Source organism: Oenanthe melanoleuca, chromosome 28 (genome assembly GCF_029582105.1).
Source record: "Oenanthe melanoleuca isolate GR-GAL-2019-014 chromosome 28, OMel1.0, whole genome shotgun sequence".
NCBI classification, from domain to species: Eukaryota; Metazoa; Chordata; class Aves; order Passeriformes; family Muscicapidae; genus Oenanthe; species Oenanthe melanoleuca.
In genome coordinates, this window is record NC_079361.1 from 4,839,642 (window position 1) to 4,856,127 (window position 16,486).

Here is a 16,486-nt window from a genome sequence, read left to right on the forward strand (position 1 = left end):
ACAGCACCAACACCCAGGGCCTGTGTCCTTCAATCCTCCCTTTTCCAGAAGAAACAGAAGTGTTGACATTCCCCATGGAGATACTGGGACACTCATCCCAAACAATCCAACCCTGCTGCTCCCACCACAATTATTGTCTGATTCCAGCACTAAACATTTGATACAACTTTGGCCAAATCCTCCTTTTTTTTTTTTTTTTTAACTTTTCTCAAGGTAAAAATTCTGGATTTTTTACTTTTTCTCAAGGTAAAAATTCTGGGTTTTTTCCCCCTTTTCCAAGGTAAAAATTCAGTGTTTTTTACTCTTTCTCAAGGTAAAAATTCTGGTTTTTTTCCCCCTTTTCCAAGGTAAAAATTCAGTGTTTTTTACCTTTTCTCAAGGTGAAAATTCTGTTGTTTTACCTCTTTCCTGCAGGCAAATCCAGCTGGTCAGAGTACAAATTTCTCTTACTGGGATGGAATTTTTCAAAAATATTTGGATTAGCAGCTCTGCAGTGCCAAGAGCACTGGAGCAGAGGTGGCCAGGGCCAGTGTCCCCTCAGACCTTTGACACAATTTTGGAGCCTCTTGTTTTTTTTTTTTTTCCCTTCACAAGAGGTCAAATGCAGTAAAATAATCCCTGGAGTTGGATTTCTTAACCCAGACAACTTCCCAGGTCAGGGATGGGTGAGCAAAACAATCAAAGGGCATAAAAATTTTGAGCAGGAGATAATTTGAGGACAATTAATCAATTTTTTACCTCATCAGCTGAGGGGGGGATGTGGGGATATCAAAATAACAAATGTCAAGCAGGGCTGGAAATTCAATTTCCCTGAGTTTATTTAAACTTGAGAATCCAAGCTCCAGATTTCTCTGGAATTATCATTTTACCTGGAATTGATGGTGGAAGTGCAAGTGGTACCTCCAGGAAAACCAAATTATTTATTAATATTTCCCCTACTAATAATAACACTGGAATTAAGACTGGAAAAGCTCATTTGCTGTAATTTCTTACTTAAACTCACAAAGTTCTACCTTAAATCTGAATTCTCTTCTTGCCTTCAATATCTTCTCTGCAAAATTTACAGAATTTTGGCCTCTGACAGTTAAAATTTCCCTAATTTGCAATTCATGTTTATTCAGGAGCAGCTGATTTTAGCACTTGGCCTTGGCCTGGTGAGCAGAAAGAGCTTTGAAGAGAAAAATAACATTTTTATTTTTATTTTAGCTCAACTGACACAGCTGGGCTGAGACAAAGGAGGTTTGAGGCCACAAACCTCTTCTTCAGGCCTGAAAGAGAAAAATTCAATTTAAACACAGCACAGGAGCAGATCTGAATAAAATTAATGATGTCAAACAATTTGAGGGAAAGTATCCTGAAAATAATGAGGATATGAATAAGGAGTGGGATGTAATGAGGCAAAGAAAATTCCAGAACCCAAATGGTCTGGAGAATCTTATATTTTATTAATAAATATCAGAAAACATATTTTAAAAAAACTTTATATATATGTATATTCCTTCAAAAACTTCCCTTGGAATCCTGGATATTTGGATTTCATACTGTAAAATCTGAAGACCCCAAGGCAAAAAATGTCAATCAGGAGATCCCAAATCCCTAAATTTGGTGTTACTGATTTTTTTTCCCCATCACTTTACAACCCACCATAGCACAAGAAACCTTTAACACTTTTAACAGTGACTTTTTAATTCTGCAGCAGTGTGGTTTTCTAAAAAGGAAGAAGAAGGTGAGATATTATTTAAAATGCAGATTATAAAGTTAAAACAACATTGTTGAAAAGCCTGACAATGCTCAGAGAACTCCAATTAAGAAATACCTGGAATAATTCAAATTAAAGTACAGGTTTCACAAGGTGTAGAGTTAACTTACCTTAAAAATCTTTATTTTATGTGAGTTAACTGGGGAGGAGGAGGTGCTCTGCAGAGATAATAGTTTAGGAATTTGTGTCTATTTACAAAAAATAAACTGTTCCAAAAATTCCTTGTAAAGAAACATTCCAGGAAGATTCACTCCACATTCTTTTCTCTGAACAGCTTGACTGAAAAAAAAAAAAAATTAAAAATTAAAATTTATTTTTCCTTCTTTTCCAGGAGTTTAGAGAAAAAATCCCTTCCTGTGCCACTCCTGGATAAATTTCAAACAATCAGATGGGAATTAGGGAATAAAGGAGGGGAGACAGCAAGGAAAAAATCCTGAGTTAGTTGTGCCCTGGGCACCTCTGGGCTCCCGAGGGGCTCGTGCAGGGCTGACATTTCCACCTGGCCCATGACTAATTTAGGAAAAGGAAGAGCTCGCCAAAAAAAGTTATTTTTGGCCACAACAGCCACAGCAATGCACGGGACAGAGAGGGAGAGGGACAGGTGCAGGGGCTGGGGGGACGTGGAGGGGATGAGCCCCAGAAGTGGGACAATGTAGGGATGAAATTCCCCCAAAAATGGGACTTTTTGGGGTGGAGTTGAGCCCCAAAATTGGGACAATGTAGGGATGAAATTCCCCCAAAAATGTGGTATATGGAAGGTGGGATGAGCCCCAAAAATGAGACATTTTGGGGTAGGATAAACCCCAAAAATATGGCAATGTAGGTATGAAATTTCCCCCCAAAATGGGACATTGGAGGGATTAAATTTTCCCAAAAAATGTAATACTGGGGGATTGGACCCTTCACCAAAAATGTGATATTTGGGGGGTGGGATGAACCCCAAAAGTGACAATGTAGGGGTGAAATTCCTCCAAAAATGTGACATTTATGGGGTGGAATGAGGCCCAGGAATGGGACATTTGTGGGGGCGTGGGATGAATGAAAAATGGGACTTTTTGGGGTGGGATGAGCCCCAAAAAATGGGACAATGTAGGGGATGAAATTCCCCCAAAAATGGGACATTTGGGGGTTTGGACCCTTCACCAAAAATGTGATACTGGGGGGTTGGACCCTTACCCAGAAATGTGACATTGGGGGTTGAAGCCCCCCTAAAATATGACATTGTCAGGTTGAACCTCTCCAAAATATGACACTGAGGGGTTGAACCCCCCCCAAAACTTTTACATATAAAATATGACATTTTCAGGTTTAAGTCCCCCAAAATGTGACATTAACGGGTTAAATCCTCCCAAAATGTGACATTAAAGGGTTAAACCCTCCCAAAATGTGACATTAAAGGGTTAAACCCTCCCAAATTTTGACACTGAGGGGATGAAACCCCCCAAAAGTTTTACACTGAGGGGTTAAACCCTCTAAAATATTATATTTTCAGGTTGAACCCCCCCAAAAATTTTACATTAAGGGGTTAAGCCCCTTTAAAAGATGACATTTTCAGGTTGAAGCCCCCCCAAAATGTGACATTGAGGTGGTTGAACCCCCCCAAAATGTGATACTGAGGGGTTGAAACCCCCCAAAATGTGACACTGAGGGGTTGAAACCCCCCAAAAATGCGACATTAAGAGGTTGAGCCCCCCCAGAAATGTGCCACGGGAGGGTTTGGCTGGATCCCTCCAAAAAATGTGACATTGAGGCTTGGCCGGACCTGCCCAAAACGTGACATCGCGGCTCATGATGGTCACAGGGCTCCTCCGGGGCGGGGACTGCCCCTATAAATCCGCCCCAAAAGCGCCTTTTCCTCAATGAACGGCTCGGAGAGGCAGAGCAGCGCTAGGGAATTAAAAAAAAAAACAAAATAAGGAACAGCGATAGCGGAGTTTTTGTTCTGCTGAAAGTTCTTTAAGTGCTTTCAGCTTTCTCAATTTTTTTTTCCCCCCCTCCTCTCGTCACATTCCGGCTCGCTCGGCAAAATGAAATATATTATAGGCATCGGAGGGTAAGTCCCGGCTAAAATTTGGGGGAATTCGTGGTTTTTCCTGTTTTAATTTTTGTAGGAAAGTTGGGGATTATTTATCCGGCTCTGAAATAATATTCGGGATACGGGATTTGAGAGATGATGTAACGAGTGTTAATTTGTGATGTTTAAATACAGAGAGCTCCACAGGGTGATATACATTTTTATATACCCTTTAATTTCTATCTTAATTTATACTTGTAGATATACTTCTATTTTATATATACTTTAATATATTTTATAGGATTAAAAGGATGAATGCTGCCTCAATAGTTTTGCAGCACATCCTTTCATAAAGACTTATCTATGATACACTTATATATATATCTTATATACTTATTTGTGTTATATACATATTTATATACACAAATTAATACTTACAGGTTTGTCTTTACGAGGTACTTTTATCCATAGCTTTATATATCCTTTTATAGGGTTAACAGGAGGGATGCTGAGATGGCAAAAACGCTCCTCAAGTAAATTTAGAGGCCAGATAGACCAAAAAAATTATTTTAAAATTTTCTGTGAAAGAAAGAAAAAGGGTGAAATCCCGTTTCTAATAAAATGGGGTGGTGGTGTATAAAACACATTGATTTTCAAGTTAAAAAACATGATTTAAAGTGTGGTGAGTGCAGCGGGAGGGTTGGGGAAATGGAACGGCGAAGGGTAATAAGGGTCATTAGAATGATAATATAATAATAGTATGCGACCGAGGGATTTATACAGCCTCGGGATGAAAAAAAAAAAAATAAATGGAGGAATAAGACAAGGGAGAGGAAAGTTATTCAGGGGTTTTATATTGAAGGGGTTATGGGGTGTATGAGGGCAGCGGCCGTGAGGGACCGGCCATGGCGGCCCCGCGCTCCCCTCATGTGGAACCCACGGCCATGGCGGCTCCGCGTTCCCCTCATGTGGAACCCACGGCCATGGCGGCTCCGCGTTCCCCTCATGAACCCGCGGCCATAGCGGCTCCGCTTTCCCCTCATGTGGAACCCGCGGCCATGGCGGCTCCGCTTTCCCCTCATGTGGAACCCACGGCCATGGCGGCTCCGCGTTCCCCTCATGAACCCGCGGCCATAGCGGCTCCGCGTTCCCCTCATGTGGAACCCGCGGCCATGGCGGCTCCGCTTTCCCCTCATGAACCCGCGGCCATGGCGGCTCCGCGTTCCCCTCATGTGGAACCCGCGGCCATGGCGGCTCCGCTTTCCCCTCATGTGGAACCCGCGGCCGTGAGGGACCGGCCATGGCAGCCCCGCGCTCCCCTCATGAACCCGCGGCCATGGCGGCCCCGCGCGCTCCCCTCAGCGCCGCCGTTGCGCGCGCGCGGGAAGCGGCGCGGCCGTTACACGCGGCGCAGCGCGGGGGCGGGGCCGGTCACAGCCAATCGGCAGCCGGGAAAAGGGCGGGACTGCGATGGTCGCAGCCAATCAGCGGCCGGCGCTGAGGGGCGGGAAATTCAAACGGGGGGGTCGGGGTCCCTCAGGGTCAGGGCCCGGCTCCCCTCAGGGGCTCCGCTCCCCTCAGGGGCTCCCGCCGCTGCCGGGCGGGTTCGGATCCCTCAGGACTCGGCTCCCTCAGCCGTGTCTGCCCCGCCGGGGATCCCAGAGCCGCTTCTAATGCGATTCTTCCTCCTCTGTCTCTCCCCGCTCCCTGCAGGGTCACCAATGGTGGCAAAACCACCTTGACCAACAGGCTGATCAAGGCGCTCCCCAACTGCTGCGTGGTCCATCAGGACGATTTCTTCAAGGTACGTCGAGTCCCCTCTTCCTTGCAAGTCAGTTTTGACAGCTTAGGATCCACAAGTTTTCTGGTTTAATGGGGTTTTTTATATATATATATTTAATTTTTAAATGACTGGACAGGTGGGGAGTTCCTGACCTTTACAAATGCCACAGGAACTTGGCATGACCCGGCTCAGAGCGGTCACAGCAAAACCACCTTTAAGTGTTAACAACAGATTTAAATTTAGTACTGATTTCAGGCAGAGGTTATTTATGTGCTCTGAGTGAATTTTCTTCATATTGGAATGAAATATTAAATTAATGAGACTGTTAAATGATGCTGTAGCATTTAAGCACCTCTATGCTGCTTTAAATCCAAAAAGGGGGTTTTATGGGGCAGCTTTGATAGATCTGTATCAGAAGCCAATTAAAATATTGCAGAGATTAATGCAGAAGGGCTTCTGAATGTGCAGAAAGTTCCTGAAGCCTGCACCATTTCCTGGGAACGATGATATCCCTGCACCCCAAAGCCCAAGAGCTGCAGGAATGGACTTGGAGCAGTTCTGGGTCATCCCCAAAACATGAAATGCTCCAGCATGGTGTGCTCGGTCTGTCCTGCACAGATTTGATCACTCAGGAGCCCTTGGGAGAGGAATTCTCTTTGATTTTCCATTAAAAAAATCTGTAACTTCTATTTTAAGTGGATGCCAGCATGAGGGAAGTGCTGCTATGCCCACCTTCGTTTTTAACAGAGGAGTTCAAACACCTGTTTTTTTTTTTTTTTAAATGTACATTGTAGCAGTTATTTAACTGAGTTTGCACTTTAAAATTTGCACTTTAAAAATTCGCACTTTAAAATTTAAGAACAACACACCCTGCAGCATTTTACCAACTAACAGACAAGTGATTAGCATCAAAATCTTTATCCAGAGTGGTCTGAGCGAGCCAGGGGAGCTTTGCAGAGCTCTCGGGGTGGGGCAGGCTGGGCTGTGAATGTTCCTGCAGCCCCAGGGGTGGGTTGTGCTGCAGGAGTGGCCATTGGAGGGAACTGATCCCGCTGAGGTTGCAGCAATGTTTTATTGCTCACTATATTTCAGCCACAAGATCAAATAGAAGTCGGGGAAGACGGCTTTAAGCAATGGGATGGTAAGAGCAGTGTTCCCTATAGGATGCAGTAATGTATATTCTTTCCCTAAGTATTTCTTTTTTTTTTTATTATTAACAGTAAATTTTCTGTAATTGTAACTTTTTACCAAGCTCAATCCATTTTAATCCTTCTGAGCCCGTGGTGTTTGGTGGTGTTTGATGGTGTCCCTTTTTCCCACCCACCCCCTTTCTCCTGAGCAGTGTTGGATTCCCTGGATATGGAGGCAATGGTGAGCACAGTGCAGGCCTGGAGTGAGAACCCTGTGAAGTTTGCTCGTTCCCACGGGGTGAATGTCACACCTGGCTCTAGAGAGCCAACCTCCCCAGATATCCAGATCTTGGTCATTGAAGGCTTCCTGCTTTATAACTACAAGTAAGCTTTGGAGAACTCTTCATGGTTTGCCAGGGAAGAGTCCTGAAATCCCTCGTGGCACAGCTAAAATCTCCTTTTTTACTAATTTCCCCTTCCTGCCTTGTTCTGAGTTCCCACCCCAGAATGTTTTCTGCTGTAAAATGTAAATTGAGGTGAATTTAAGGTGCTGATTTAGGGCACAGCCTTGAACTCCAGGGGAGTTTCAGAGCAGGATTTTTGCTGGCAGAGGGGTGCAGGCTTCCCCTCACTGCACAGGGCAATAATCCATGCACTGCCTGGAATCTCCCCTGGAATTTAGGAACAGTCCTGTGCTTGTTTAACCCTGACTCCACTGAGCTTAGTGAGAGGAGCAAGCTGTGCAGAGACAAGTCCCTTTTTTGGGTTTTTGTAGAGGAATCCCAGGATGGTTTGGAAGGGACCTTAAAGCCCATCCAGCTCCAAGCCCTGTCTGGCCTTGGACACTTCCATGAACACGAGCTGAGGAGCTGCCCTGTCCCAGATTGGGCTCCAAAGTGATTTTGGAATGATCTAGGAAGAGCCAGGGTTCCCAGGCCAGTGCTGATCCTCCCCAGGATCCCCTCTGACCCCCCTCAGGACCAGTGGCAGATGTTGGGGTGGGAAAAGTCCCTGCTTGGCCCATTCTGACCTTCAGAAAGTTTTCTGTGGTTTTGAGTTAACAAACCCACTTACCCTTGAGTTGTGTTTAACAGACACAAATCCCTTAGAGGCAGAGAGGTTTTTGTGGTGTCTGGGGGGTGATTTTGTGCTTTTTGCTGTCATTAAAAGTGAGATCTCCCTGTCCTGTGCTTGTCCCCTCCCCAGACCCCTGGTGGAGCTGTTTGACCTTCGTTACTACCTGGCAGTGCCCTATGATGAGTGCAAGAGGAGGAGGAGGTGAGAACATCCCTGCTGTGCCTCCAGCCCTTCCCTCTGCTCCTACTCATGGAATTATGGAATTGTTGGGCTTGGAAGGACCTTCAAGGTCACCTCATCCCATCCCTGCCACGGGCAGGGACAGCTCCCACTGCTCCAGCCTGGCCTTGGACACTTCCAGGGGTGGGAATTCAGAGTTTCTGGGGGGTGTTGGTGTCATGAGTTGGGAAATGGGAATAGAGGTGGAGGAAGGGAGTGGGATGTGAATTTGGAATCACAGGCTGGGCTTGGAGACCACACACACATCCCCAAGTGCCACAACCACCACTGCCCTGTGCTGATCCTTTACGACTCTTCCCATGATTTCTTTTTTTTCCTGATGCCCAAATCTCACCTCAGGCCCTGCTGACTTTCCTTTCCCATGTTTTTCCTGCCAGTACAAGGAGTTACACGGTGCCTGACCCCCCAGGGCTCTTTGATGGCCACGTGTGGCCCATGTACCTGAAACACAGGAAGGAGATGGAGGATGGAGGTGTGGATGTGGGTAAGACACAAACCCTTCAGCCTTGCAGCTGGGATTTAAGGAATTGGCTGATTTCATTCCAGCAAACTTCCACTGGGATGATGCAGGGTGCTATTTTTACTCCCAAGTTGTAATCCTGGCCTACTTTGGATAAATACAGGCAGTTTTAGAGCTCAGAACTTATTGCCTTTGCTTTGTACTCTTAAGGACTTAGAGGGGATTAGAAAATTAGAAAGAAAAAGAAGGAATTTATAATGGAAGAAGGATTTCACAGGTTGTTGTGTTTTCAGGATGGTTCTGTTCTTCCAATAGAAAAACAAATTTAAAAAAATGTAATATTTTAAAACTAATCTCCCACAATCTCATTCAGCCTGACTCCCCCTTTCTTCTCCCAGTTTATTTAGATGGCCTGAAGTCAAGGGATGAACTCTACAACCAAGTCTTTGAAGATATTCACAACAAGCTCTTGAATTGCTCATAGGTAACTCAGCTGCAGGGGGCAGGAACAGGAGGGGCTGTGCTGGGAACTGCTTGGATCTCACCTTTTCCCTTCCTGCTTTCCAGGGTCTGGGAAGATCTGTGTACAGCTGATGTAAATAATACTTGGAGTGGGAGTGGGGGTTATTTGTGTGAACCCCTCTCCCACTGCCTCTGGCAAGTCCCTTCTGTATATAAGTGAAAACTGAGGATAACTTATTCCCACCACATGGACAGGATTGCCTTGGTGGGGTTTTTTGTTTTTTTTTTTGTAATTATTTTATATTCCGCTGGCTCACAGAGAAGTTGGAAAGAGCATTTTTATAGCAGAGCAAGTGCTGGGAAAAGGAGAGAGCTCCTGCAGACAGCAAGGCTTCGTGCAAGGCTTGTTTGTAACATCAACAATTCATCATCAAAATCCACTTCAGTCTCCTCCTGAGGTCCTGGTTTAATTCATACTCAGCTTTATTGCAATAAAAATGGGTGTGAAGCTCATCCAAAACACAACAACAGCCCTTTTTTCCTGGGGAAAATTCCAGCCCTGGGTGGCTTCAAAGCTCTTCCCTGTGTCACTGGTTGGGTTTGGGTGCTCACAGCCCCCAGGCAGGTGGGGATGGCTCAGGTTGGGATTTAAACCCATGGGGTGAACTGGGGGGAATTCTCAGGGAATGAGAAATGAAAACTCTGCTTTCCTAGGAATCAGTTCAGCTAAAACACCATCCAGATTTCAGCCTGGGAGAGGGCAGTGTGTGCCCATACAGAACCTGGGGATGAGCACAGGCAGCTCTCAGCACTGAAATCTCTTGGGCTGGGGGGTCCCTCCCCAAATTTTGGGGCCTGAATTAGAAACTGCTGTGCAAAAGCAGCTGCTGCAGATTAATGAGTCACCCAAAAACCCAGTGTGAGGGGAGCCAGATCCATGTCCTTGTTTTACTCTGCTGCTTTTCCAGCTGTCCTGAGCAGGGATTCCATGGCCAGGAGGAGTTCTGCTGGCACCCCCAGGCTATAAAAAGGGAGATTTCCTGGTGTGCTGAACGTGCCTGGGGACACCCACCCCACTGCAGTGCCCTGGTTCCTGCAGATCCCAGGGATCTCTGCTGCCCTTGGGGTTCCCTGTGTGTTCATGGGTTAGTTTAAACCCTGCAAAAGCCTTTGGGGTTTGGGAAGACTTTATAAGGGAAAAGCCCTCGCTCCCACCTGCTGCCAAACTCGGGGAAGCAGAAATTGCAGCCTAAAAAAGGCATTTTGGTGTCTGTGCACAGAGAAGGAAATGTCAGGGGGGGTGGCTGCAAAGGGGACTGGAGCAGAATGTCCTGCCCATGTCACATCCCCTTCAGGCTGCAGGGAAGTCATGAATCACACCCCAAATTTTGCCTTTTTGGAGCTATTTTGGTGTCATTTCGTGCATCCACGTGGGTGAGATCCCCCTGCTGCTCCAGGGGTGAATGACCAGGAGCCTTTTGGGAGTGAAAGCCAAGCCCTGGGCACGCAGGGAATCCGGGAAGGTTTCTCTCTCACTATGTGAACTTTGCCCGGTTCGGGGACAGCTGGGCTATAGGATTTCCATCCATCCTTTCAGCCACTGCCTCTGGCAGAGCTGGGGGACCTGCAGGGCTCGGGTGTCCCCTGAGCACGGGGACAGCCCCAGGCACGCCCCCTCCCTGGCAGGGAACACCAGGGCAGCTTCAATTACCGGCAGCTCCACGTGTCCCACGGCTGGGGGTGAAACCGACACCTCTGGGGACGTCAGCAGGGACAGGGACACGGGGCACGGCCCCTCCGATCCCCAGGGAGCTGCGGGGGCCGGGACAGAGTGACAAATAAATCCTAAATGGAGAAATCCCCTGAGGATGGAGCTGAACCCAGCCTGGGCAGCCAGGGGGGTGCTGCCATCCCCTGGGCTTGGGCTGGTGATTCCCTGGATCAAACTCTGCTGGATCTTGGCTCCAGGGGGCTGCAGGCAGTGGGAAAGCCCTGGGTGCTCCCAGGGGAAACTGGGAACTGCTCCGGGGTTCTCTGGAATGTGGCGCTCCAGACAAATGCGTTGACCTAAAGGGGAAAAATCTTGCTTTTCCTGATTTTTTAATTAAATCTCTCAAGGCCAGAGCAGCTGTTTGCACAGTCCAGGCTTTGAGAAATCCCTGGGAGTGTCCACGACCTCCCATAGGAGCCATCCCTGAGTTCCTGCCCCTGTCCCCAGCAGTGAGGGGTCTCAGGGGAGAGGGGCTGGGGGCTCCCCCAGCCTGGGAACAGCCCAAAAACCACAGCGAGCTCACCCACCAGCACTGCGTCTCATAATGGAAAAAAAGGCATTTCCAGCCCCCCAAATTAAGGAAATCCCTCTAGGATGGGAGCACAATGGGGGAGTTGTCACCACGATCTTTATCCCTCTCCCAACCCCTGTCCCACCATGGCAGAGCTGAGGCAGCCACCCCACGACACAAACCTTTATTCTGGGAAAAGGGGGAGCCAGGGCTGGGACAGGGGCACAAGGAGTGCAGCCCCCGGGGGGACTGTGGAGTGTGAGGCCACGCCGGGATCAGTCCTTGGTCCCAGGGGGGGCTGTGCCCACCAACGCCCCCACGAGGGGCTGGGAGGGGACAAACAGCCCGGAGCGTGGCAGCGGTGACAGGGAGCGCAGGGACACGAGCCGGGAACCGAACCCTGGGCGGGCCCAGCCCCGGCCCCCCGAGCCGGGGGAGCGGCGTTAGCGGATGCTGCCCTCGCCCTCGCTGCTCTGCAGCTTCTCCCTCTCGATGGACCACACCAGCTCCTGCACGAACTTCATCTCCGTCGCCACCTGCTTGGCCAGCGCCTCGTAGTGGTTCTCCAGCTTGCGGTAGCGCCGCCGCAGCCCATTGGCCGCCTGCACCACGCCCCGGGTCTCCTCCTGCGCCTGCCTCTTGAGCGCCTCCGTCTTGTGCAGCTCCTGCCGGATCTGCCGCAGGTCCTGGCTGATGCTCTCGTTCTCCTCCTTGTACCACGACTCCTTCTCCTCGTAGATGCTCAGCAGCGCCTCGATGTCCTCCCGGAAGGATTTCTTGTTCCTCTCCAGCTCTCGCAGGCTCTCCTCGGCAGCAGCCACCTCCTCCATGACCTTGGAGAAGCGCTCGAAGTTGATGTAGGTGTTGTTGGGGGGCATGCTGGAGTGGGATTTGATGGTGTACTCCTTCAGCCGCGTGGTCTTCAGCCGGCGCCGCTCGGGCTTCTTGCCGCTGTCCTCGTTCCTGACATTCCTCCTCTTGATCACCTGTGGCAGGGACAGGGTGTCACCCACCCTCAGGCAGTGACACCAAAGCAGCAGCACAGCCCCGGCCTCGGGGGTCAGACACCCAGAAAGTGATGATTCTGTAACTGCTCACCTTAATCCAAGGGTGCTCCAGGCTCTGGGCGATGGTCATTCGCTTCCTGCAAACACAGCAAGGCTGGGATCAGGCCAGAGGCTCTGCTGCTCCTTCCCTGGAAAAGCAGCTTGGGTGCTGTGATCACCTCTGGATCTGGCTGAGCCTGGACAAACTCGCTGCACTCAGCCCCAAACTCCTCAAACTCCCTCCCAAGAGAAACAGGCAGAGGATCCCATGGAAACCTCCCAGCCCCGCTGCTCCTTCCCAAACCCTGAGCCCTGGGGGCCCAGCTCAAACCCTCCCAAACGCAGTGGAGCTCCTGCACCCTCAGGGGGATCTCAGAATGCCCAGGGAGCTGCCTGGGGCAGGGGGGCCTGTCCCCTCTCCCAGAGCAGCCCCAGCTCTGCTCCCTGTCCCTCACTTGGGGTCCTTGACGAGCAGGCGGCGGATGAAGTCCTTGGCCAGCTCGCTGGTGTTGCTGAAATACTCCTCATCAAAGTCGTAGTTGACAGCAGAGATGTTGGTCAGAGTCTCCTGCTTTGTCTCCCCCAGGAATGGGGAGGCTCCGCTCAGCCTGAGGGGAGAGAGGGTTGGGACACCCCAAAACGGCCCCAGGCCGAGGTGGGGCTCACCTGCAGCCCTGCCCCTCCTGATACTCACAGGATGTAGGTGATGACCCCGATGCTCCTGCAGGAGAGAGGCAGAGGAGGCTGAGGTCACACAGAGCTTTTGGGGGATCCCCCAGCAGGAGGGGAGCAGCTGCTGCAGCCAGGGGAGGCTGGCAGGGGAATCACTCACCACATGTCGGCCTCCAGCCCCAGGGGCTCGTAGTTCACAATTTCTGGGGCTTTAGGAGGAAAGGGGAGAAAATGGGTTTATTGTAGGGGAAGGAACCAGAGCACTGGGTGTCTCTCCAGAATGAATCCAAAGCTTTCAGCACCCTGAGGAGCCCCCAGGAACACTCACCCACAAACTCTGGGGTGCCAAAGATGTTCTTGAACTCGTTCCCAGCCTCGATCTTGTGGGCGATCCCGAAGTCGATGAGTTTGATGCGAGGGTTTGGCACGTTCTTGTCCAGCAGCATGATGTTCTCTGGCTGTGGGGGAGAGGACTGGGTCTGTCCCTGTGGGAGCTGCCCTGGGCCCCTCACTCCAGAGGAGAAGATGAGTGGCTCAAGCTGGGAGAGATCCCAAACACCAGAGGAGAGGATGTGCCTCAAGCTGGGACCCCCACTCCTGAGTGCTGATTTCCAGATCCCACCTGGGGGCTCATCCCTGCTCCCAGAGCTGAGCTCAGGGTGTCTGCAGCTCCCAGATCCCACCTGGGGGCTCATCCCTGCTCCCAGAGCTGAGCTCGGGGTGTCTGCAGCTCCCAGATCCCACCTGGGGGCTCATCCCTGCTCCCAGAGCTGAGCTCAGGCTGTGCTCAGCCCCCAGAACTGAGCTCAGGGTGTGTCAGCCCCCAAAGCTGAGCTCAAGGTGTGCTCAGCCCCCAGCACTGAGCTCAGAGTGTGTTCAGCCCCCAGAGCTGAGCTCAGGCTACCTGCAGCCCCCAGGTCTGGGCTCAGGGTCCCTGCAGCCCCCAAAGCTGAGCTCAGGGTCCCTGCAGCCCCCAAAGCTGAGCTCAGGGTCCCTGCAGCCCCCAGGTCTGAGCTCAGGGTGTGTTCAGCCCCCAAAGCTGAGCTCAGGGTCCCTGCAGCCCCCAGGTCTGAGCTCAGGGTGTGTTCAGCCCCCAAAGCTGAGCTCAGGGTCCCTGCAGCCCCCAAAGCTGAGCTCAGGGTCCCTGCAGCCCCCAGCACTGAGCTCAGAGTCCCTGCAGCCCCCAAAGCTGAGCTCAGTGTCCCTGCAGCCCCCAGGTCTGAGCTCAGGCTGTGTTCAGCCCCCAGCACTGAGCTCAGGGTCCCTGCAGCCCCCAAAGCTGAGCTCAGGGTCCCTGCAGCCCCCAAAGCTGAGCTCAGGGTCCCTGAAGCCCCCAGCACCCACCTTGAGGTCGAAGTGGGCGATGTGCTTGGAGTGCAGGTAGTGCACCCCGTCCAGGATCTGCTTCAGGAACTGGGTCGCCTCCTCCTCGGTCAGCGATTCCTTCTCGGCCAGGAAGTCGAAGAGCTCCCCCCCGGACACGAGCTCCAGGATCAGCACCACGTCCGTCTTGTTCTCGAAGATGTCGTGCAGGGTGATGATGTTGGGGTGCTGGATCTCGCGCAGGATGTTCACCTCGCGCTCGATCTCCTCGCGGCTCACGCCCCTGCGGCTGGACGACAGCCGCCGCTTCTTGATGAACTTGGCCGCGTATTCCAGCCCCGTCTTCCTCTCCCGGCACTTCCTGACGATGGCGAACTGCCCGCTAGGGGGAGAGGGAGCAGAGCAGAGGCTGTGCTGCCTGCTGTTTGTCTGCAGGAGTGCCAGGAATTGGGGTTTTGGGATGCTTGGCACGCCCCGGAACCAGGGTGGAGGAAGGAAATTCCCCGCAGGAATTTCAGGCTATGATCACCCAGAGTGGGAGATGCCCATCAGCACCCCCTTCCCGGCCTCCTGGGAATAAATCCCAAAGCCCTGATGGAAACACCTGAAATCAGAGTGACTGCACCTGGACCTGACACTCTTCACACCTTTACACATCCCTGGGGGCAGAGTGGGGCCCATCCGTGGCCACCACATCCCTCCCCATGGCTCACAAAAACCACAGCAACAGAGGGGCATGAAAACCCCTAAAAGTTCCTCTCCTTTGGAAAAAAACAAAGCACTCAAGTGACCCAAAGCGCTTTTGCTGCCTGAGGAGGAGCCAGGATGCCGAGGCAGCTCCCCCAGTGCCGCCTCTGCATCCCGGCTGGCTCAGTCCCAGCTGGGGCTCTGAGTCACCCCGGGTCCCTCCCACCGGCAGCCACCGAGCAGCGCCGGAAGCCGCCGGCCCCGGGCGGGAGCTCCACCGGGAGCAATGTTAATTAACGCTTTTTAACAAAATCTCAATCTGCCAGAGGTGCCTGAGGGGCACGGGGACACCGCAGGGATGCAGGGGTGCTCCTGGCAGCGGGTGCAGCCCCCCGAGATGTTCCTCACCTGCCCAGCTCCTCTCCCATCTCATAGAAATCCTCCACGCTCTCCTGGCGGAAGGTGGACATGGCTGCTGCCAGCGCTGGTGTCAGGAGCGGGGAGCAGCCGGGGATCAGCACCTGCAACATCGGGAAAACAAAAAAAAAAAAAAACACCCGGGGGTTGTGTGCCAGGAGCTCAGAGCAGCAGCCAGCACAGGGACCCCGAACCCCCGGGGATGCACAGCCCCGGAGCCGTGCGGCAGCTCAGGGGTTAATGCTGGGGATGCCCCTCGGTCTCACACACCGCAAACCGGGGGACAGAGAGGGGAAGGGGGAAAAGCCTCTCCCTGCCCCACGGGCCCCACGGGCCCCACAGCCGCTGTCCACCCAGTTCTCATCCCTTTGCTGGCCCTCCCTGCCCCACAGACCCACACCCAATAACCCCCAGAACCCCACACCCAATAATCCCCCACAGACCCACACCCAATAACCCCCAGAACCCCACACCCAATAACCCCCCAGAACCCCACACCCAATAACCCCCAGAACCCCACACCCAATACACCAATAATCCCCCACCCAATAACCCCCCAGAACCCCACACCCAATAACCCCCACAGCCCCACACCCAATAACCCCCCACAGACCCACACCCAATAACCCCCCAGCCCCACACCCAATAACCCCCCACAGCCCCACACCTTCCTCCCAACCCCTGCACATCCCCTCCCTGCCCCACAGCCCCTCTCACACCCACATCCCCCATCCTAATCCCTACCCCTCCTTTTCCAGCCCCACTGCCCCTCCCAATCCCGCCCCACAGGCCCCACACCCACAGCCCCCCCATTCCTCCCTTTCCTTCCGCACCCCACCCCACAGGCCTCAACCCCCCCACACCCCTCCCCGCGCCCTCCCTCCCTCCCCACGGCAGCCCGCCTCCCTCCATCGCCCCCTCCCGCCCGCACGGCCCCACATCGCCCCTCACAGACCCCTCATTCGGACCGAGCCCCCTCCCAACCTGGGCCGCCGCCGCCGCCCGCGTCGCCGCCGCCACATTCCAACACAGCAGGCTCCGCCCCCTCCCACACAGGCCCCGCCCATTCCCGCATGAGGCCCCGCCCACCCCATAATACTAATTGTGCATCGAGCCCCGCCCACCTCCGCATGA

At 52.0% G+C, this 16,486-nt stretch overlaps 2 protein-coding genes and 1 long non-coding RNA gene across 4 annotated transcripts; 1 reads left to right on the forward strand and 2 right to left on the reverse strand.

The window, feature by feature from the left end:
* Positions 1 to 759: 759 nt before the first annotated feature.
* Positions 760 to 5,480, reverse strand: LOC130264422 (uncharacterized). 2 transcript variants are annotated; one of them, XR_008842463.1, is made up of 4 exons: positions 4,212 to 5,480; positions 3,522 to 3,646; positions 1,870 to 2,038; positions 760 to 1,268 (listed from the first exon to the last, which is right to left on the reverse strand). It is a non-coding gene; the product is annotated as an uncharacterized LOC130264422 (long non-coding RNA). The 2 variants fall into 2 exon arrangements; XR_008842462.1 differs by having other exon boundaries at positions 760 to 2,038.
* On the forward strand, positions 3,612 to 9,374 carry NMRK2 (nicotinamide riboside kinase 2). The gene is made up of 8 exons (XM_056512585.1): positions 3,612 to 3,812; positions 5,487 to 5,577; positions 6,649 to 6,697; positions 6,899 to 7,070; positions 7,893 to 7,964; positions 8,381 to 8,487; positions 8,862 to 8,947; positions 9,031 to 9,374. The coding sequence occupies exons 1-7, from the start codon at positions 3,787 to 3,789 to the stop codon at positions 8,945 to 8,947; spliced, it is 603 nt and encodes a 200-aa protein (XP_056368560.1). The 5' UTR covers positions 3,612 to 3,786; the 3' UTR covers positions 9,031 to 9,374.
* Positions 9,375 to 11,374: 2,000 nt separating this feature from the next.
* Positions 11,375 to 16,443, reverse strand: DAPK3 (death associated protein kinase 3). Its single transcript, XM_056512579.1, has 9 exons — positions 16,337 to 16,443; positions 15,344 to 15,456; positions 14,270 to 14,630; positions 13,254 to 13,383; positions 13,086 to 13,134; positions 12,948 to 12,974; positions 12,709 to 12,861; positions 12,306 to 12,351; positions 11,375 to 12,193 (listed from the first exon to the last, which is right to left on the reverse strand). The coding sequence occupies exons 2-9, from the start codon at positions 15,403 to 15,405 to the stop codon at positions 11,651 to 11,653; spliced, it is 1,371 nt and encodes a 456-aa protein (XP_056368554.1). The 5' UTR covers positions 15,406 to 15,456; positions 16,337 to 16,443; the 3' UTR covers positions 11,375 to 11,650.
* Between the last annotated feature and the right edge of the window lie 43 nt (positions 16,444 to 16,486).